Here is a 22,839-nt window from a genome sequence, read left to right as displayed (position 1 = left end):
AGAGTTGATAATGATAGTGCAACTTATTTGTGGCACTGCCGTTTAGGTCATATCGGTGTAAAGCACATGAAGAAACTCCATACTGATGGACTTTTGGAACCACTTGATTATGAATCACTTGGTACTTGCGAACCGTGCCTCATGGGCAAGATGACTAAAACACCGTTCTCCGGTACTATGGAGAGAGCAACTGATTTATTGGAGATCATACATACAGATGTATGTGGTCCGATGAATGTTGAGGCTCGTGGCGGATATCGTTATTTTCTCACCTTCACAGATGATTTGAGCAGATATAGGTATATATACTTAATGAAGCATAAGTCTGAAACATTTGAAAAGTTCAAAGAATTTCAGAGTGAAGTTGAAAATCATCATAACAAGAAAATAAAGTTTCTATGATCTGATTGTGGAGGAGAATATTTGAGTTACGAGTTTGGTCTACATTTGAAACAATGCGGAATAGTTTCGCAACTAACGCCACCCGGAACACCACAGCGTAACGGTGTGTCCGAACATCTTAATCGTACTTTACTAGATATGGTGCGATCTATGATGTCTCTTACAGATTTACCGCTATCATTTTGGGGTTATGCTTTAGAGATGGCCGCATTCTCGTTAAATAGGGCACCATCAAAATTCGTTGAGACGACGCCTTATGAACTGTGGTTTGGCAAGAAACCAAAGTTGTCGTTTCTGAAAGTTTGGGGCTGCGATGCTTATGTGAAAAAGCTTCAACCTGATAAGCTCGAACCCAAATCGGAGAAATGTGTCTTCATAGGATACCCAAAGGAGACTGTTGGGTACACCTTCTATCACAGATCTGAAGGCAAGACGTTCGTTGCTAAGAATAGATCCTTTCTAGAAAAAGAGTTTCTCTCGAAAGAAGTGAGTGGGAGGAAAGTAGAACTTGATGAGGTAACTGTACCTGCTCCCTTATTGGAAAGTAGTATATCGCAGAAACAGGTTTCTGCAACACCTACACTAATTAGTGAGGAAGATAATGATGATGATCATGAAACTTCAGATCAAGTGGTTACTAAACCTCGTAGATCAACCAGAGTAAGATCCGCACCAGAGTGGTACAGTAATCCTGTTCTGGAAGTCATGTTACTAGACCATGATGAACCTACGAACTATGAAGAAGCGATGGTCAGCCCAGATTCCGCAAAATGGCTTGATGCCATGAAATCTGAGATGGGATCCATGTATGAGAACAAAGTGTGGACTTTGGTTGACTTGCCCGATGATCAGCAAGCAATTTAAAATAAATGGATCTTCAAGAAGAAGACTGACGCTGACGGTAATGTTACTGTCTACAAAGCTCGACTTGTCGCGAAAGGTTTTCGACAAGTTCAAGGGGTTGACTACGATGAGACCTTCTCACCCGTAGCGATGCTTAAGTCTGTCCGAATCATGTTAGCAATTGCCACATTTTATGATTATGAAATATGGCAGATGGATGTCAAAACTGCATTCCTGAATGGATTTCTGGAAGAAGAGTTGTATATGATGCAACCGGAAGGTTTTGTCGATCCAAAGGGAGCTAACAAAGTGTGCAAGCTCCAGCGATCCATTGATGGACTCGTACAAGCCTCTCGGAGTTGGAATAAACGCTTTGATAGTGTGATCAAAGCATTTGGTTTTATACACACTTTTGGAGAAGCCCGTATTTACAAAAAAGTGAGTGGGAGCTCTGTAGCATTTCTGATACTATATGTAGATGACATATTCCTGATCGGAAATGATATAGAATTTTTGGATAGCATAAAAGGATACTTGAATAAAAGTTTTTCAATGAAAGACCTCGGTGAAGCTGCTTACATATTGGGCATTAAGATCTATAGAGATAGATCAAGACGCTTAATTGGACTTTCACAAAGCACATACCTTGACAAAGTTTTGAAGAAGTTCAAAATGGATCAAGCAAAGAAAGGGTTCTTGCCTGTGTTACAAGGTATGAAGTTGAGTAAGACTCAATGCCCGACCACTGCAGAAGATAGAGAAAAGATGAAAGAAGTTCCCTATGCTTCAGCCATAGGATCTATCATGTATGCAATGATGTGTACCAGACCTGATGTGTGCCTTGCTATAAGTTTAGCAGGGAGGTACCAAAGTAATCCGGGAGTGGATCACTGGACAGCGGTCAAGAACATCCTGAAATACCTGAAAAGGACTAAGGATATGTTTCTCGTTTATGGAGGTGACAAAGAGCTCATCGTAAATGGTTACGTTGATGCAAGATTTGACACTGATCCGGATGATTCTAAATCGCAAACCAGATACGTGTTTACATTGAACGGTGGAGCTGTCAGTTGGTGCAGTTCTAAACAAAGCGTTGTGGCAGGATCTACATGTGAAGCGGAGTACATAGCTGCTTCGGAAGCAGCAAATGAAGGAGTCTGGATGAAGGAGTTCATATCTGATCTAGGTGTCATACCTAGTGCATCGGGTCCGATGAAAATCTTTTGTGACAATACTGGTGCAATTGCTTTGGCGAAGGAATCTAGATTTCACAAAAGAACCAAGCACATCAAGAGACGCTTCAATTCCATTCGGGATTTAGTCCAAGTGGGAGACATAGAAATTTGCAAGATACATACGGATCTGAATGTAGCAGACCCGTTGACTAAGCCTCTTCCACGCAAAACATGATCAGCACCAAGGTGTTGGAAATATGCCCTAGAGGCAATAATAAAAGCATTATTATTATATTTCCTTGTTCATGATAATTGTCTTTATTCATGCTATAATTGTGTTATCTGGAAATCGTAATACATGTGTGAATAACAGACATCAACATGTCCCTAGTGAGCCTCTAGTTGACTAGCTCGTTGATCAACAGATAGTCATGATTTCCTGACTATGGACACTGGATGTCATTGATAACGAGATCACATCATTAGGAGAATGATGTGATGGACGAGACCCAATCCTAAACATAGCACAAGATCGTATAGTTCGTTTGCTAGAGTTTTGCAATGTCAAGTATCTTTTCCTTAGACCATGAGATCGTGTAACTCCCGGATACCGTAGGAGTGCTTTGGGTATGCCAAACGTCACAACGTAACTGGGTGACTATAAAGGTAGACTACGGGTATCTCCGAAAGTGTCTGTTGGGTGACATGGATCAAGACTGGGATTTGTCACTCCGTATGACGGAGAGGTATCACTGGGCCCACTCGGTAATGCATCATCATAATGAGCTCAGAGTGACCAAGTGTCTGGTCACGGGATCATGCATTACGGTACGAGTAAAGTGACTTGCCGGTAACGAGATTGAACGAGGTATTGGGATACCGACGATCGAATCTCGGGCAAGTAACATATCGATAGACAAAGGGAATAGCGTACGGGGTTGATTGAATCCTCGACATCGTGGTTCATCCGATGAGATCATCGTGGAGCATGTGGGAGCCAACATGGGTATCCAGATCCCGCTGTTGGTTATTGACCGGAGAGTCGTCTCGGTCATGTCTGCTTGTCTCCCGAACCCGTAGGGTCTACACACTTAAGGTTCGGTTACGCTAGGGTTGTAGGGATATGTATATGCAGTAACCCGAATGTTGTTCGGAGTCCCGGATGAGATCCAGGATGTCACGAGGAGTTCCGGAATGGTCCGGAGGTAAAGATTTATATATGGGAAGTCCTGTTTCGGGCATCGGGACAAGTTTCGGGGTTATCGGTATTGTACCGGGACCACCGGAAGGGTCCCGGGGGTCCACCGGGTGGGTCCACCTGTCCCGGGGGGCCACATGGGCTGTAAGGGGGTGCGCCTTGGCCTAATGGGCCAAGGGCACCAGCCCCACATAGGCCCATGCGCCTAGGGTTTAAGGGGACAAGAGTCCTAGGAGGGTAAGGCACCTCCTAGGTGCCTTGGGGGGGAGGGAAACCTCCCCTTGGCCGCCGGCCATAGGAGATTGGATCTCCTAGGCTGCGCACCACCCCCCCTTGGCACCCCTATATATAGTGGGGGAGAGGAGGGACTTCATACCTGGACGCTTCGGCCTTTGGTTGCCTCCTTCTCCCTCCCCAACACCTCCTCCACCTCCATAGTGCTTAGCGAAGCTCTGTCGGAGTACTGCAGCTCCATCAACACCACGCCGTCGTGCTGCTGCTGGTGCCATCTCCCTCAACCTCTCCTCCCTCCCTTGCTGGATCAAGAAGAGGAGACGTGGCTGTTCCGTACGTGTGTTGAACACGGAGGTGCCGTCCGTTCGGCGCTGGTCATCGGTGATTTGGATCACGTCGAGTACGACTACATCATCACCGTTCTTTTGAACGCTTCCGCTCGCGATCTACAAAGGTATGTAGATGCATCTAATCACTCGTTGCTAGATGAACTCCTAGATGATCTTGGTGAAACGAGTAGGAAAATTTTTGTTTTCTGCAACGTTCCCCAACAGTGGCATCATGAGCTAGGTCTATGCGTAGTTCTTCTTGCGCGAGTAGAGCACAATTTGTTGTGGGCGTAGATTTGTCAACTTTCTTGCCGTTACTAGTCCTTTCTTGCTTCAGCGGTATTGTGGGATGAAGCGGCCCGGACCAACCTTACACGTACGCTTACGTGAGACCGGTTCCACCGACTAACATGCACTAGTTGCATAAGGTGGCTGGCGGGTGTCTGTCTCTCCTACTTTAGTTGGAGCGGAATCGATGAACAGGGTCCTTATGAAGGGTAAATATAAGTTAACAAATCACGTTGTGGCTTTAACGTAGGTAAGAAAACGTTCTTGCTAGAACCCTAATTCAGCCACGTAAAACTTGCAACAACAATTAGAGGACGTCTAACTTGTTTTTGCAGCAAGTGGTTTGTGATATGATATGGCCAAAGTTGTGATGAATGATGAATGATCTATATGTGATGTATGAGATGTTCATGCTATTGTAATAGGATTCACGACTTGCATGTCGATGAGTATGACAACCGGCAGGAGCCATAGGAGTTGTCTTTATTCTTTTAATGACCTGCGTGTCATCGAGAAACGCCATGTAAATTACTTTACTTTATTGCTAAACGCGTTAGCCATAGTAGTAGAAGTAATAGTTGGCGAGCAACTTCATGGACACATGATGATGGAGATCATGATGATGGAGATCATGGTGTCAAGCCGGTGACAAGATGATCATGGAGCCCCAAGATGAAGATCAAAGGAGCTATGTGATATTGGCCATATCATGTCACGTTTATTATTTGATTGCATGTGATGTTTATCATGTTTTGCATCTTGTTTACTTAGAACGACGGTAGTAAATAAGATGATCCCTCACAATAAATTCAAGAAGTATTCCCCCCTAACTGTGCACCGTTGCGACAGTTCGCTGTTTCAAAACACCACGTGATGATCGGGTGTTTTATTCAGACGTTCACATACAACGGGTGTAAGACAGATTTACACATGCAAACACTTAGGTTGACTTGACGAGCCTAGCATGTACAGACATGGCCTCGGAACACAAAAGACCGAAAGGTCGAGCATGAGTCGTATAGAAGATACGATCAACATGAAGATGTTCACCGATGTTGACTAGTCCGTCTCACGTGATGATCGGACATGGTCTAGTTTAACTCGGATCATGTAATACTTAGATGACTAGAGGGATGTCTAATCTAAGTGGGAGTTCACTAATAATTTGATTAGTTGAACTTAATTATCATGAACTTAGTCTAAAATCTTTGCAATATGTCTTGTAGATCAAATGGCCAACGTAGTCCTCAACTTCAACGCGTTCCTAGAGAAAACTAAGCTGAAAGACGATGGCAGCAACTATACGGACTGGGTCCGGAACCTGAGGATCATCCTCATAGCTGCCAAGAAAGATTATGTCCTACAAGCACCGCTTGGTGACGCACCCGTTCTCCCTGCGGAACAAGACGTTATGAACGCTTGGCAGGCACGTTTCGATGACTACTCCCTCGTTCAGTGCGGCATGCTTTACAGCCTAGAGCCGGGCCTCCAAAAGCGTTTTGAGAGACATGGAACATATGAGATGTTCGAAGAGCTGAAAATGGTTTTTCAAGCTCATGCCCGGGTCGAGAGATATGCAGTCTCCGACAAATTCTTCAGCTGTAAGATGGAGGAAAACAGTTCTGTCAGTGAGCACATACTCACTATGTCTGGGTTGCATAACCGCTTGACTCAGCTAGGAGTTAATCTCCCGGATGATGCGGTCATTGACAGAATCCTCCAGTCGCTTCCACCAAGCTACAAGAGCTTTGTGATGAACTTCAATATGCAGGGGATGGAAAAGACCATTCCTGAAGTATTTGCTATGCTGAAATCAGCGGAGGTAGAAGTCAGGAAGGAACATCAAGTGTTGATGATCAATAAAACCACTAAGTTCAAGAAAGGCAAGGGTAAAAAGAGCTTCAAGAAGGACGGCAAGGAGGTTGCCGCGCCCGGCAAGCAAGCTGCCGGGAAGAAGCCAAAGAATGGACCCAAGCCCGAGACTGAGTGCTTTTATTGCAAGGGAAGCGGTCACTGGAAGCGGAACTGCCCTAAGTACTTAGCGGATAAGAAGGCCGGTAAAACCAAAGGTATATGTGATATACATGTAATTGATGTGTACCTTACTAGTGCCCGTAGTGGCTCCTGGGTATTTGATACCGGTGCAGTTGCTCACATTTGTAACTCAAAGCAGGGGCTGCGGAATAAGCGGAAACTGGCAAAGGACGAGGTGACGATGCGCGTCGGGAATGGTTCCAAGGTCAATGTGATCGCCGTCGGCACGCTACCTCTGCATCTCCCTTCGGGATTAGTTTTAAACCTTAATAATTGTTATTTAGTGCCAGCTTTGAGCATGAACATTGTATCGGGATCTCGTTTAATTCGAGATGGCTACTCTTTTAAATCTGAGAATAATGGTTGTTCCATTTTTATGAGAGATATGTTTTATGGTCATGCTCCTATGGTGAATGGTTTATTCTTTATGAATCTCGAACGTGATGCTACACATGTGCATAATGTGAGTACCAAAAGAAGTAAAGTTGATAATGATAGTCCCACATACTTGTGGCACTGCCGCCTTGGTCACATAGGTGTCAAACGCATGAAGAAGCTCCATGCTGATGGACTTTTAGAGTCTCTTGATTATGAATCATTTGACACGTGCGAACCATGCCTTATGGGTAAAATGACCAAGACTCCGTTCTCAGGAACAATGGAGCGAGCAACCGACTTATTGGAAATCATACATACCGATGTGTGCGGTCCAATGAGTGTTGAGGCTCGCGGTGGCTATCGTTATGTTCTCACCCTCACTGATGATTTAAGTAGGTATGGGTATATCTACTTAATGAAACACAAGTCTGAAACCTTTGAAAAGTTCAAGGAATTTCAGAGTGAGGTTGAAAATCAACGTGACAGGAAAATCAAGTTTCTACGATCAGATCGTGGAGAAGAATACTTGAGTCACGAGTTTGGGGCACACTTAAGAAAATGTGGAATAGTTTCACAACTCACGCCGCCTGGAACACCTCAGCGTAATGGTGTGTCCGAACGTCGTAATCGCACTCTGTTAGATATGGTGCGATCTATGATGTCTCTTACCGATTTACCGCTTTCTTTTTGGGGCTATGCTTTAGAGACTGCCGCATTCACTTTAAATAGGGCTCCGTCGAAATCCGTTGAGACGACACCGTATGAATTATGGTTTGGGAAGAAACCTAAGCTGTCGTTTCTAAAAGTTTGGGGATGCGATGCTTATGTCAAGAAACTTCAACCTGAAAAGCTCGAACCCAAATCGGAAAAATGCGTCTTCATAGGGTACCCAAAAGAAACTATTGGGTACACCTTCTACCTCAGATCCGAAGGCAAGATCTTTGTTGCCAAGAATGGGTCCTTTCTGGAGAAAGAATTTCTCTCGAAAGAAGTAAGTGGGAGGAAAGTAGAGCTTGATGAAGTATTACCTCTTGAATCGGAAAAGGGCGCAACTCAAGAAAATGTTCCTGAGGTGCCTGCACCGACTAGAGAGGAAGTTAATGAAAATGATCAAGATACTTCTGATCAAGCCCCTACTGAAATCCGAAGGTCCACAAGGACACGTTCCGCACCAGAGTGGTACGGCAACCCTGTCTTGGAAATCATGTTGTTGGACAACGGTGAACCTTTGAACTATGAAGAAGCGATGGCGGGACCGGATTCCGACAAATGGCTAGAAGCCATGAAATCCGAGATAGGATCCATGTATGAAAACAAAGTATGGACTTTGACTGACTTGCCCGTTGAGCGGCGAGACATAGAAAATAAATGGATCTTTAAGAGGAAGACAGACGCGGATGGTAATGTGACCATCTATAAAGCTCGGCTTGTCGCTAAGGGTTATCGACAAGTTCAAGGGGTTGACTACGATGAGACTTTCTCACCGGTAGAGAAGCTAAAGTCCGTCCGAATCATGTTAGCAATTGCCGCATTCTATGATTACGAAATATGGCAAATGGACGTCAAAACGGCATTCCTTAATGGTTTCCTTAAGGAAGAATTGTATATGATGCAGCCGGAAGGTTTTGTCGATCCTAAGAATGCTGACAAAGTGTGCAAGCTCCAACGCTCGATTTATGGGCTGGTGCAAGCATCTCGGAGTTGGAACATTCGCTTTGATGAGATGATCAAAGCGTTTGGGTTTACACAGACTTATGGAGAAGCCTGCGTTTACAAGAAAGTGAGTGGGAGCTCTGTAGCATTTCTCATATTATATGTAGATGACATACTTTTGATGGGAAATGATATAGAACTCTTGGACAGCATCAAGGCCTACTTGAATAAAAGTTTTTCAATGAAGGACCTTGGAGAAGCTGCTTATATATTAGGCATCAAAATCTATAGAGATAGATCAAGACGCCTCATAGGTCTTTCACAGAGCACATACCTTGATAAGATATTGAAGAAGTTCAATATGGATCAATCCAAGAAAGGGTTCTTGCCTGTGTTGCAAGGTATGAAATTGAGATCAGCTCAATGTCCGACCACGGCAGAAGATATAGAAGAGATGAGCGTCATCCCCTATGCCTCAGCCATAGGTTCTATTATGTATGCCATGCTGTGTACCAGACCTGATGTAAACCTTGCCGTCAGTTTGGTAGGAAGGTACCAAAGTAATCCCGGCAAGGAACACTGGACAGTGGTCAAGAATATCCTGAAGTACCTGAAAAGGACTAAGGAAATGTTTCTCGTTTATGGAGGTGACGAAGAGCTCGTCGTAAAGGGTTACGTCGACGCTAGCTTCGACACAGATCTGGATGACTCTAAGTCACAAACCGGATACGTGTATATTTTGAATGGTGGGGCAGTAAGCTGGTGCAGTTGCAAGCAAAGCGTCGTGGCGGGATCTACATGTGAAGCGGAGTACATGGCAGCCTCGGAGGCAGCACATGAAGCAATATGGGTGAAGGAGTTCATCACCGACCTAGGAGTCATACCCAATGTGTCGGGGCCGATCAAGCTCTTCTGTGACAACACTGGAGCTATTGCACTTGCCAAGGAGCCCAGGTTTCACAAGAAGACAAGGCACATCAAGCGTCGCTTCAACTCCATTCGTGAAAATGTTCAAGATGGAGACATAGAGATTTGTAAAGTACATACGGACCTGAATGTAGCAGATCCATTGACTAAACCTCTCCCTAGAGCAAAACATGATCAACACCAGAATTCCATGGGTGTTCGATTCATCACAATGTAACTAGATTATTGACTCTAGTGCAAGTGGGAGACTGTTGGAAATATGCCCTAGAGGCAATAATAAAAGCATTATTATTATATTTCCTTGTTCATGATAATTGTCTTTATTCATGCTATAATTGTGTTATCCGGAAATCGTAATACATGTGTGAATGACAGACACCAACATGTCCCTAGTGAGCCTCTAGTTGACTAGCTCGTTGATCAACAGATAGTCATGGTTTCCTGACTATGGACACTGGATGTCATTGATAACGAGATCACATCATTGGGAGAATGATGTGATGGACAAGACCCAATCCTAAACATAGCACAAGATCGTATAAGTTCGTTTGCTAGAGTTTTCCAATGTCAAGTATCTTTTCCTTAGACCATGAGATCGTGTAACTCCCGGATACCGTAGGAGTGCTTTGGGTATGCCAAACGTCACAACGTAACTGGGTGACTATAAAGGTAGACTACGGGCATCTCCGAAAGTGTCTGTTGGGTGACATGGATCAAGACTGGGATTTGTCACTCCGTATGACGGAGAGGTATCACTGGGCCCACTCGGTAATGCATCATCATAATGAGCTCAGAGTGACCAAGTGTCTAGTCACGGGATCATGCATTACGGTACGAGTAAAGTGACTTGCCGGTAACGAGATTGAACGAGGTATTGGGATACCGACGATCGAATCTCGGGCAAGTAACATATCGATAGACAAAGGGAATAGCGTACGGGGTTGATTGAATCCTCGACATCGTGGTTCATCCGATGAGATCATCGTGGAGCATGTGGGAGCCAACATGGGTATCCAGATCCCGCTGTTGGTTATTGACCGGAGAGTCGTCTCGGTCATGTCTGCTTGTCTCCCGAACCCGTAGGGTCTACACACTTAAGGTTCGGTTACGCTAGGGTTGTAGGGATATGTATATGCAGTAACCCGAATGTTGTTCGGAGTCCCGGATGAGATCCAGGACGTCACGAGGAGTTCCGGAATGGTCCGGAGGTAAAGATTTATATATGGGAAGTCCTGTTTCGGGCATCGGGACAAGTTTCGGGGTTATCGGTATTGTACCGGGACCACCGGAAGGGTCCCGGGGGTCCACCGGGTGGGTCCACCTGTCCCGGGGGGCCACATGGGCTGTAAGGGGGTGCGCCTTGGCCTAATGGGCCAAGGGCACCAGCCCCACATAGGCCCATGCGCCTAGGGTTTAAGGGGACAAGAGTCCTAGGAGGGTAAGGCACCTCCTAGGTGCCTTGGGGGGGAGGGAAACCTCCCCTTGGCCGCCGGCCATAGGAGATTGGATCTCCTAGGCTGCGCACCACCCCCCCTTGGCACCCCTATATATAGTGGGGGAGAGGAGGGACTTCATACCTGAACGCTTCGGCCTTTGGTTGCCTCCTTCTCCCTCCCCAACACCTCCTCCACCTCCATAGTGCTTAGCGAAGCTCTGTCGGAGTACTGCAGCTCCATCAACACCACGCCGTCGTGCTGCTGCTGGTGCCATCTCCCTCAACCTCTCCTCCCTCCCTTGCTGGATCAAGAAGAGGAGACGTGGCTGTTCCGTACGTGTGTTGAACACGGAGGTGCCGTCCGTTCGGCGCTGGTCATCGGTGATTTGGATCACGTCGAGTACGACTACATCATCACCGTTCTTTTGAACGCTTCCGCTCGCGATCTACAAAGGTATGTAGATGCATCTAATCACTCGTTGCTAGATGAACTCCTAGATGATCTTGGTGAAACGAGTAGGAAATTTTTTGTTTTCTGCAACGTTCCCCAACACAAGGCTCCATGGGTGTTAGAATCATTACAGTGTAATCTAGATTATTGACTCTAGTGCAAGTGGGAGACTGAAGGAAATATGCCCTAGAGGCAGTAATAAAGTTATTATTTATTTCCTTATATCATGATAAATGTTTATTATTCATGCTAGAATTGTATTAACCGGAAACATAATACATGTGTGAATACATAGACAAACAGAGTGTCACTAGTATGCCTCTACTTGACTAGCTTGTTGATCAAAGATGGTTATGTTTCCTAACCATAGACATGTGTTGTCATTTGATTAACGGGATCACATCATTAGGAGAATGATGTGATTGACATGACCCATTCCGTTAGCTTAGCACACGATCGTTTAGTATATCGCTATTGCTTTCTTCATGACTTATACATGTTCCTATGACTATGAGATTATGCAACTCCCGTTTACCGGAGGAACACTTTGTGTGCTACCAAATGTCACAACGTAACTGGGTGATTATAAAGGAGCTCTACAGGTGTCTCCAAAGGTACATGTTGGGTTGGCGTATTTCGAGATTAGGATTTGTCACTCCGATTGTCGGAGAGGTATCTCTGGGCCCTCTCGGTAATGCACATCACTTAAGCCTTGCAACTAATGAGTTAGTTGTGAGATGATGTATTACGGAATGAGTAAAGAGACTTGCCGGTAATGAGATTGAACTAGGTATTGAGATACCGACGATCGAATCTCGGGCAAGTAACATACCGATGACAAAGGGAACAACGTATGTTGTTATGCGGTCTGACTGATAAAGATCTTCGTAGAATATGTGGGAGACAATATGAGCATCCAGGTTCCACTATTGGTTATTGACCGGAGACGTGTCTCGGTCATGTCTACATTGTTATCGAACCCGTAGGGTCCGCACGCTTAACGTTACGATGACAGTTTCATTATGAGTTTATATATTTTGATGTACCGAAGGTTGTTCGGAGTCCCGGATATGATCACCGACTTGACGAGGAGTCTCGAAATGGTTGAGACATAAAGATCGATATATTGGACGACTATATTTGGACACCGGAAAGGTTCGGGGTGAGGTTGGGAGAATACCGATCACCGGGAGGTTATCGGAACCACCCGGGAGGTATATGGGCCTTATTGGGACTTAGTGGAAAGGAGGGGAAAGGAGCAAGGGAGGGGGCGTGCCCCCTCCCCCAAGCCCAATCCAAATTGGGAGGGGGGCCGCCCCCCCTTCCTTCCTCCCTCCTTCCTCTTCCTTCCCTCTCCTACTCCAAATAGGAAAAGGGGGAGTCCTACTCCCGATGGGAGTTGGACTCCCCCCCTTGGGCGCGCCACCCCTCTTGGCCGGCCCCCTCCTCCACTCCTTTATATACAGAGGAGGGGGGCACCCCATAGACACAACAATTGATCCCTTGGATCTCTTAGCCGTGTGCGGTGCCCCCCTCCCCCATAGTCCACCTCGATAATACTGTAGCGGTGCTTAGGCGAAGCCCTGCGACGGTAGAACATCAAGATCGTCACAATGCCGTCGTGCTGACAGAACTCTTCCCCGACACTTTACTGGATCGGAGTCCAGGGATCGTCATCGAGCTAAATGTGTGCTAGAACTCGGAGGTGCCGTAGTTTCGGTGCTTGATCGGTCGGGCCGTGAAGACGTACGACTACATCAACCGCATTGTTATAATGCTTCCGCTATCGGTCTACGAGGGTACGTGGACAACACTCTCCCCTCTTGTTGCTACGCATCACCATGATCTTGCGTGTGCGTAGGAATTTTTTTGAAATTACTACGTTACCCAACAGTTTCTGGTTAGCCGGATAAACACCTCAGTAGAGAAAGCCGAAAACTGACTATCATGATGTGGCGAGAGCTGGTTAGCTATTCAGCGACTTAGTATAAATCTCTTGCGATTTTCTCCTTGTCACACGAAGGACTGGTTTTTATCTAGTCAGGTGTTTACAACACCTAAGTTCGGATCACCGAACAATACCAGGGGTTGCGCCCACAATCTTATTGTCAAGCTCCTATGGCTAAGTGAGAGTGATAAAGCCGCATAGTCTGATTTCCTGGTTCGCCACACTAGTACCTCCTTCAAGGACCAATTTGTTGGGTTAAGTGTGTTTTTGTGCTGTTCCGAACACCCCCGTAGTATCTACGTGAGGGGCTGAAGCCGACGACTGGCCAACTCTCAGATTTAATAAACGGCCACAACAGAGGATAAATAATTTCAGATGAACCTTGTTTTCATTGTACAAAGTTTGGGCAGCACAGATACACTCATTCAAACATGATGTCCTTCGAACACAGGCCCTCTATAATGCCGGATCCTTCAAGGAAGTCGTTGAAGTATCGCTCCGGCGTACGATGCTCCTTGCCTGTGGGCGGTCCCTCTGTTGCAAGACTGGTGTCATTCATCTTCACCCACTGCACCTTGACACGGGCGAAGGCCATCTGGGCACCCTCGATACAAACTGATTGCTTTATAGCATCAAGCCATGGGCAGACATCGACTAGTCGCTTCACAAGCCCAAAGTAGCTACTGGGTATGGATTCGGCTGGCCAAAGACGGACTATCACATCCTTCATGGCCAATTCGGCCACCCTATGTAGCTCGGTCAGCTGTTTCAGCTGATCACTGAGGGGCACATGATGCTCTGGCGCAAGGTACTGCGACCAGAACAGCTTCTCTATTGAGCTCCCCTCTTCGGCTCGGAAGAAATCTGCAGCATCATCAATACTTCGGGTAAGATATGCAAATGCTCCTGGAGAACTCCAAATGCGTGTCATTAATGTGTATTTTCTCCTCACAATTTTGCTCTGCATATTAAAGGCCTTACCCGCCGCAATCTGCTTGGCCTCTCGGATCTCCCGATAGGCGCCTTGGGCTTCAATCCAGGCCTCCTTTGCACTTTGGAGTGCCGTAGCAAGCTCAGACTCTCGATCCGACACCTTGCGCTCCAAGGACTCACATTTGTTTATAGCATCAATGAGCTCTTGTTGGACTTCCTCCAACCTCGCTTCATGTTTTCGGCGGGCGGTTCGTTCCTCGTCCGCCTCCTTCTTGGCCTCGGCCAGTGCGCTCTTGAGGGCTTCGACCTCAACCATATCAACTATGAGCATAATCATAAAGTTCAGTTAGATAACAAATTGGAACTCTTTTCATTTCAAGATACGTTTTGGCATCACATACCTTGTTTTCCTCCAACTTCCACTTTAGTTCAGATAGTTCGGCGGCATGTGAAGTTGTCGCTCGCATCGAAGCATGTGCATCAAAATAAACATATATGTTAGCTCCTGCAAAGCATTATTCGGTCCCCTGCTCAGCCTTCCTTCACGAACGTCGAACAGAGTCTCAGGGGCTACTATCTATATACAGGTATTCCTTTTGCAAATAATCAAAAATATATTACTTCACATACCTCAAAGCCTGTTAGAAGGCTGGTATAGGCTTGGTTCAATCCGCTCTTAGCGGACCGAACCTTTTCAACCACCGTACCCATAAGGGTACAGTGTTCCTCCACAATGGAAGCACTTTGAAGCACTTCCCACCAGAGTGTCCGGCGCCTCCGGATTGATAGAGGATGCCGGTGGAGACGGCACGCCCCCTTCCCTCGAAGAAGGCTGTTGGTCCGATTCTGGAGCCGTATGGGTCTCCAGAATAATATTCGGTTGGGGGCCGAACTGAGCATGGCCCCGTCGCCGGTCTCCATGGGGGTTGATTTCCCCCTCTCTTCGGCAACAGAGATATTACCCTCTGTTGCCACCTTCACGGCCTCCTGCACCTCCCTGTGACTTGGAGAGGTTCTTCGGGACAACACTTCAGTGTTGTCCGTAGCGGCGGGAGGAGAAACCTGCGGAGGAGATTCGCTCTCCATCGCGTTCGGCCCTAGCGAGTTCCCAGTTGATGATGATCGTTGAGGGAGATCACGGGCTGGGTTGCAATGCGTAAAATCAATATATTAGAACTACAAGGCATGAAATCGGATATATGAATGGTGTCCTTGGATACTTACGATTCAGCCAAGGGCTTCGGCCTGGGGTGCCGCGCAGGGATGGCATCGGCATCCGCCTCGGAATCTTCCGAAAGGGAAGGTTTTCCCTTCTTGGTCGCCTCCGCCTCTAGATCCGTGGAGGCCGCCCTATTCTTCTTCCCTCTTAGGGGGAGAGTTGTTCTCTTCCTCCTCTGCATCTTCGTCATGAGAGGAGGAGGACTCGGTGTCTTCAGACACGATGTCCGAAGCACCCTTACGGTGAAGGCCACTTCTGGCCTCCTTGCCCTTCTTCTTGGCCTTCTTCTCCGGCGCCTGATACGGCGCCGGAACCAGCATCTTTGTCAGCAAGGGGGTGGCATGGTCCTCGGGTAGCAGAGCCGGACATTTGATCTGCTCCGCCTTCTTTGTCCAGCCCAGTGGGAGTAAGAAAGTTCAATATACTCCTTGAAATTGCAAATAAAAGTTATCATAAAACTTACGGGAGTGACCGGACGTGCGCAATCAAGGCCGCGGTCTTCTGTTGTCTCCGGCCACGACTTTTGATCCTTGAAGAGCAGCTTCCATATATCTTCGTGCGTCGTGCCAAAGAACCGGTGCAGCGTCCGAGGACCGGTCGGGTCGAATTCCCACATATATTGAGTCTGGTGTTGACAAGGAAGAATCCGACGAAAAAGCATCACCTGGATCACGTTGGCAAGGCTGGTGTTCTTGTTTATCATGCCCTTTACGCGGCTCTCCATCGTCGTCACCTCGTCAGGCGACTCCCAGTCTAGACCCTTATTGATCCAGGATGTAAGTCGCATCGGGGGCCCGGACTTGAAAGAGCGACGGCCCATGTGGTATCACGGGGTTCCGTGATATAGAACCACCCCTGCTGCCATCCCTTGACGGATTCCACAAAGGTCCCTTTTGGCTAGGTGACGTTAGGAAGTTTACTCAACATGGCGCCGCCGCACTTCACGTGTTGGCCTTCTACCACCTTCGGCTTCACATTGAAGACCTTGAGCCATAGGCCAAAGTGGGGAGGGACGCGGAGGAATGCCTCGCACACGACGATAAACGCCGAAAGGTTGAGGAAAGAATTTGGGGCCAGATCATGAAAATCTAGCCCATAGTAAAACATGAGGCCGCGGACGAAAGGATGAAGGGGAAACCCTAGTCCGTGAAGGAAATGGGGGATGAACACTACCCTTTCGTTAGGCTTCGGAGTGGGAATGATCTGCTTTTTGGTAGGGAGACCATGGACTATGTTCGTGGCCAAATACCCAGCTTCCCGGAGCTCCTTGATGTTCTCCTCTGTAACAGAGGAAGTCATCCACTTGCCCTGCGCTCCAGATCTGGACATGGCTAGTAGTGTTTGGTGGCGATGGAAAGGACTGAGACTTGGGCGCTGGAGCTCGAATGGCGGATAGGCTCAGGAGGAAGAAGGCATGGGGTAAAAAGATGGATCTTTGTCTTCTTATAAAGGCAACGAATATCAAGCACCCCCTCATAAGCCTTAAATCTCGCCTATTCCCAAGGGGACATGTGAACGGCACGGTTGGATTATCCAAAACCCCTATTGACGAGAATCCGTAATAAGGGGACACGATATCTGCTTTCACAAGACGTGTCATTGGCTGTGCCTCAAAATGCGAAACGTTGTAAAACGGTTCAGAATAATAATAAGGCTAGAACATAACGTCTCGCCGGAAAAGTGGCCCGTGGACGTGACTTATTTTAAGTATTGTTGCTTTTTACAGCTTAGGGTTGTACATGTTAAGCAAGGTCGGACACAGCTCTTGTGTGCGGAAAACTGCTTTGGAGTATTCGGAAAGGAGAACCCGCCTCGCAATGCCGAAGACAATCTGCGTGCCGGATACATCATCATTGAACCCTGGTTCAGGGGCTACTGAGGGAGTCCTGGACTAACGAGTCCTCGGGCATCCGGGCTATGTGATATGGGCCGGACTGATGGGCCGTGAAGATATGAGATAGAAGAACCTTCCTCGTGTCCGTATGGGACTCTCCTTTGCGTGGATGGCAAGCTTGGCGATTGGATCATGTACCTTCCTTTCTCTGTAACCGACTCTGTACAACCCTAGATCCCTCCAGTGTCTATATAAACTGGAGGGTTTAGTCTATAGATGCGATCACAATCATACATGCTAGACATCTAGGGTTTAGCCATTATGATCTCGAGGTAGATCAACTCTTGTAACCACTATACTCATCAAAGTCAATGGTATTGCCTCCATTAAGATGCCCGAACCTGGGTAAACATCGTGTCCCCTGCCTCCTTGTTACCTTCGATCCTTAGACGCACATGACTCCCTACCCGAGATTTGCCGGTTTTGACACCAACAACGAGTCCTCCACATACTCGAAGAACACACGGTTCTTGGCGAGGATCTATGGGTTCTCCTCGACGAGCTTGCTCACAAAGGTGCATCGGGATGCTCGGCCTCAAGCTGCACCTCAGCCTTGTAGTGCCCCTTCTCCTCAACCCGTGAGGCGCAAGGGAGGCCGCGATGGAGCTTTGCTGGGGAAGTTGAGCTTAGCATGGCTCCTTGTCCTCCCGTGTCGTCCCTGCGCGGCGATCGGGGGGAACCCTAGCACCACCGCGTCCTCGTCCCTCCCCGACCTCTCCTCCTCGCCGCCGCCGGGGTGCGCCCGACTGCCCGGGCTGCGGCGGCGGCGGCAGGATCTCTTCTCCCATGGCTTGCTGGATCTGGCGCGTGGGGATCGTGGCGGTGGTTGGCGGCGCGCTGGAGGCGTGGCGCGCCAACGCGGGCTTGGGGGCGACGGCAGTTTCCCCTGGTTTGCGTGGGAGTCTGCTCGGGACGCGCGGCAGCGGCCCTCGGCAAGCGGTGGCAGGCGCTGGGATCTCGGCGGCGCTCCGGCGTGTGCAGGCGGCGGCGGTCCCTATGCGCGGTCGGCGGCTCCGTCTCTGACCCGGACGGCGCGGGGGATGGCGGCGGCCCGGCGTGGCCGGCGATCTAGATGCGGTGGTGCCGGCGGCTCGCTGATCTGCCGGTGCTCCAGGGTTCTACCCGGTGGTGTTGGTGGTGACGGCGGCCCGTGCACGAGAATTGGATCCCTTCGAACTGATCTGGGTGAAAATTTGCCTTCGGCGTCTGCTAAGGCCGGTGGTGGCGGCGCTATCTGCATCATTCCCTTTTTGAAGGCATCGTCGTGGAGAAGTTCAAGGCCACTCTCTGCTACCTCTGGAGGAAACCCTAGATCGGATGATCGGATGACGGCGGCGCTCTGGTGTCGTTCCTCCCTTGGGGGCGTCATCCTTGGAGGTACACACGTGATCGAGGGACCAGAGAACGGATTCTTTGGTGGAGCGGTGCTTCATCCTACACACTATGGCGACGGATCTTGACAGCATGGCGCGGTGCAGATTCGAAGTTCGCTGTGAGAGGATGGACTCGCGCAGGAGGACGATGCTGTCAGGCGTCGTGGTGGCATCGATGGCATAGAGACCTGAGACGGTACATGCAACAATACAGCTCTGAAGATGGATTGGTTGCAGGTCGCTGTGGCGGCCTCATACTCGGCAAGCGTCCTGGTTGAGGAGTGCGCCGGACTGGTAGGTGCCCATACCCGGCAGGCGTCCTGGTTGGGACCTCAGGTCTTAGATGTTTAGGTTTGGCTGCGATGTCTGTTTGTTATTAGGCTCAGACTATCTGCGCCCCTTCATCAATTGGATAGGTGTAGCAACAACTATTGTTTAGACTGTGGCTTTAGTCTTGCTGTTGTGTGGCTTTATAAGGTCTTACAAAAATAATTAATAAAGTCGCCGTATGCATCGACCAGATGCAAAGCCGGGGGTCATCCTCCTTTTTCTTAAAAAAAAAGTAGCGGAATGCCGTGGCATCGTAGGTGCGCACCGCCTTCTCCATGGTGCCGAACGTGCCAAGCCACACATGTTCCCTCGTGTCCATATTACGGATCTTCGCCGCTCATGTGCCCCACGGCTGCATCCTCACGCCGCGATAGTTCGGTTTTGGCGGTGGGGCTACGACCAGGGGCGGATCCAGCGTGGGGTCGTATAGGGACGGCCGCCACGGGTAAATTTTGGGAACCTAGGGTACCCTCGGACTGCTTTGGCCAGTCCTGGTCATCATGACAGACGTCAGGAGCTTCGTGTACGCAGGCTACCAAGAAGAAGAAGGGAAACGCTTCGAGCAGGATTATGATACGAGAAGAGAACGCTTCGAGTAGGAGATGGGCCAGTGAGTAAGGCCCAATAAAACATGAGATGACCCATTATTTTTCTTTACGCAGCCCATTTCACTTCTGTACGCAGCCTTTGATGTTCCCGATGCCTACCGATCGATACCGATCAGCCATCATCACGCCGTCGCCCAGCCTCGCCGCCTTGACCTTGACGTGATGCCCTCCCCTGCGGCCCTTCCCAGGTTCTTCCAACCAAAGGTGTTCGTTGAGGAAGTCCACTTGTTTCTACGGCCGTCCACGCAAGAGGCAGTCTCCCCACTGCCGCGGCCACTGGCATCCCGCTCAAAACTGTGAGGGAGCAGCCAAGAGAGGTAGCAATGAGCAGGTTCTTTTGATCTTCCCTTATTTTCTGCTCTTCTAGCTCTATCATATTTAATTGTTGTCATTCTATAATTGTTGTCATGTTGACCTGATTCTTGAAAGCTGAATACTTAATTACGAATACAAGTTGTAGGAAGATTCAGCCAGCGGGATTACAAGTTAGATTTTATACGTTTTGTGTTATAGATTTTTCATCTAGTCCTTGAGAATGAAACTTTCTTAAACAATTCATTGTGCTTCGACTAATTAATTATTTGATTAACATATTTGATTGCATCGTCTATCGAGGCTTTGATATTTTGTTGCTTGTAAAAGTTCGCCCCGGGTAACTTCAAATCCTGGATCCGCCGCTGGCTACGACATGAGCTCAAGGAGGCGGCAACGAATCGCGAGGTGGATGCCCGAAACGCGGAGGCAACGACGAATCGCATGGCAGTGGTGACTCGAATCGGGAGCTCAGGTAGGTGGTGGGGTTTCGTTCCTGACAAAGCTGGTTCTGTGGTGGCCTTCTTGTCGACAAGCTCGAGGCGGCCGCGGCAACTTGATGTGTCAATTTCAGCGCTTGCCGCAACTTGATGCATCTATTTCAACGGCTGCAGCAACTTGATGCATCGATTTCAGCTGGCGGCGGCTGCCGACGAGCGAATCGAAGTGGGGTGGGAGGTCGGTAGGGTGCCGAGAAGAGTGGGAAAGTGTGGGTGGCCATCGGAAGGCGATCGCACGAGGGGAGGGAATCTTTTGCTGAGATTGCTTTTCGGCCGCTCAAATTTGAGAGGCGGCTGACACATCTCCTCAAATATTTGAGGGGTTAAACTAGAGAGTTCAGGTAGGTGCAGCTTAACCCCTAAAAAAAAGTATCTTTTGAGGAGTCAACCCGTTTTAGAAGTTCCGCTAGAGATGCCCTAAGAGATCGAAACATACCTACAGGTATTAGGCAAGTATCAAGGTGGGAAAGAATTATGTTTATTTGTTTATTTACCAATACTCGATGCATACATATCAGGTATGGTATCCGATACGGTTCTCTCATTGTATGACATATTGGGTTTGTGTGCGTTCATAGGGGTGAGTGTATGCGCGTACATATGAACGTTTGCGTCGGTACTGTGTTCAAAAAATAAAGAAAAAAGATGTGTTGTGTGAGGCCAGTGAATTAAGTCTGAAACATGCATAGATTGGACCCAATCAACCAGAAAAACATAAGCCAGGAGTCGTACATTCCTCCTGCTGCTTGCTTGCCCTTCTGATCAAACTTGTGCGTACTATAACCAGACGAAAAATGTGTGTGTGAAGCAGTTTCGGTTCTCATAATACAAGAGTGTGTATTGACTTGTATTCAACTGACCAGCTTCCTTTAGCAAAGATTACAAGTGTATGGTAATACAATGTCAGTAGCTTGATCGATACAATTTTGACATAGAAATATCACTGGGATGCCCAGCCTGTCATCAACCGAATGACCAAAACTTAGTTATTTCTTTTTCTTAAATGTTCGGCAGACTCCCTCTCCCGTAGGCTGCTATTCAAATATGGGAAGATCAAAAGGCTTGGTCTTTGACCCGCCTTCTGAACCTCTTGAAGACGACGATAGAGATAGCGCCGAGAAGGCCTTTGGATGGGATTCTCTGTCCATGTCCAAGAAGAAGCGATGCCTGCCAAGCAGCAGTGTGCAAAGCACTTTGCTTCAGAGTTAGCAGTGACAAAACAAAATACATGACATGCCGTGGGAAAAAAAGAACTTACCATCTACAGTCTGATGTCAATTCTGGGTGAAAAGCGGTGGCGAGGATGTTCCCTTGACGTACCGCAACAATCACCCGATCTTTTGAGTACACCTCTTCCTGCCAGGGTAATACGCATTGCAAGTCAGTGCATAGAAGAGATAAGGTAATTTGGAGTATGTTTTCGACAAGGGATCCATCAGGGTAGCCGCTACTCATGTAGTAGTATTTCTCAAAGCATTTTGTCAGCAAAGTACTTGAATAAAAGGAACATCCAGATACGCACATCTGGTTCAGCAAGAAAAAAAAGTAAATAATCACAGTTGCCAGTAAGTCAAACTCAAAAGAGCAGGAAGCAAACCTCAACACCCTCGGCAGATGGTATGGTAATGCTGGGTCTACCAGAAGGAACAGGGCATTCAGCCAGTATTTCAACATCCGATCCTACTTCCAAGATAGCAGGTGCTCGTATAAATACTCCACGGCATGTATTACTGCCTCCTTCCTTCTCCGCAAGCATTGGCACTGAAAGTTCGGTTTCAAAGCTTTGCAGCTGCAAGAGAACAGTTTGCAATAAAACGTGGTTCACATTATTGTACATTTATCTCAAAAACATTTGAAGATATGCAATTCAAGTGATATTACAAACTAATTCAGCCATCAAATAGACAACATGGTCCTCGGAGTTACCTGGCTCCCAAAAAAGTTCCGGTGGACAGTGCAGTCTAGCCCCCCAACAAGCTCTTGGCCTCCCAATTTTTGTCCTGCGGGTAGCATTACTTAGTAGTGATCATGACATTCCATCAACTAATCTCACCAAATTAAAAGCTAAAGCATCTACTAATTGGTGACCCACGTACCTACCGCCTTGTTTGCAAGGAAAATGAGCCCAGCACATGTTCCCCACACAGGCTTTCCTGCACCGACAAACTCTCGAAGTGCAGGAAACTGCAATGCAGATGAAATGAAATGTTGGACATTTAACAGTGTAAAAAGGTAAAGTCTAAGAAGATGTGTACTCTATCAGAGGTATAAAAGTTACAAACACTCCGTCGAGGTGCACTTCCAATGAAATATATACATAGTCAATTATAATGAGCCTGGAACTAGTTTTATGCAAAATAACCAGCAACAATCCC

At 47.7% G+C, this 22,839-nt stretch overlaps 1 protein-coding gene, 1 long non-coding RNA gene and 1 pseudogene across 2 annotated transcripts in view; 1 reads left to right on the top strand and 2 right to left on the bottom strand.

Annotated features, from left to right (window-relative positions):
- Positions 1-22,839, bottom strand: part of LOC119292846 — a 58,986-nt pseudogene that overhangs the window by 32,084 nt on the left and 4,063 nt on the right.
- LOC119291602 lies at positions 19,523-21,039 on the top strand. Its single transcript, XR_005142567.1, has 2 exons — positions 19,523-20,439; positions 20,579-21,039. It is a non-coding gene; the product is annotated as an uncharacterized LOC119291602 (long non-coding RNA).
- LOC119291601 (probable pyridoxal 5'-phosphate synthase subunit PDX2) overlaps positions 21,282-22,839 on the bottom strand; it is a 3,134-nt gene continuing 1,576 nt past the window's right edge. The window contains exons 3-7 of the mRNA XM_037570387.1: positions 22,561-22,648; positions 22,391-22,464; positions 22,062-22,253; positions 21,723-21,820; positions 21,282-21,631 (exon numbers count right to left, since the gene is read on the bottom strand). Coding sequence (XP_037426284.1) covers positions 21,499-21,631; positions 21,723-21,820; positions 22,062-22,253; positions 22,391-22,464; positions 22,561-22,648 — 585 coding nt within the window. The 3' untranslated portion in view covers positions 21,282-21,498. The remainder of the gene's footprint in view (positions 21,632-21,722; positions 21,821-22,061; positions 22,254-22,390; positions 22,465-22,560; positions 22,649-22,839) is intronic.

Source organism: Triticum dicoccoides, chromosome 4B (assembly GCF_002162155.2).
Source record: "Triticum dicoccoides isolate Atlit2015 ecotype Zavitan chromosome 4B, WEW_v2.0, whole genome shotgun sequence".
In the NCBI taxonomy this organism is placed as follows: domain Eukaryota; kingdom Viridiplantae; phylum Streptophyta; class Magnoliopsida; order Poales; family Poaceae; genus Triticum; species Triticum dicoccoides.
The sequence above is the reverse complement of the archived record's forward strand: the minus strand, read 5'-3'. Positions and strand labels throughout refer to the sequence as shown.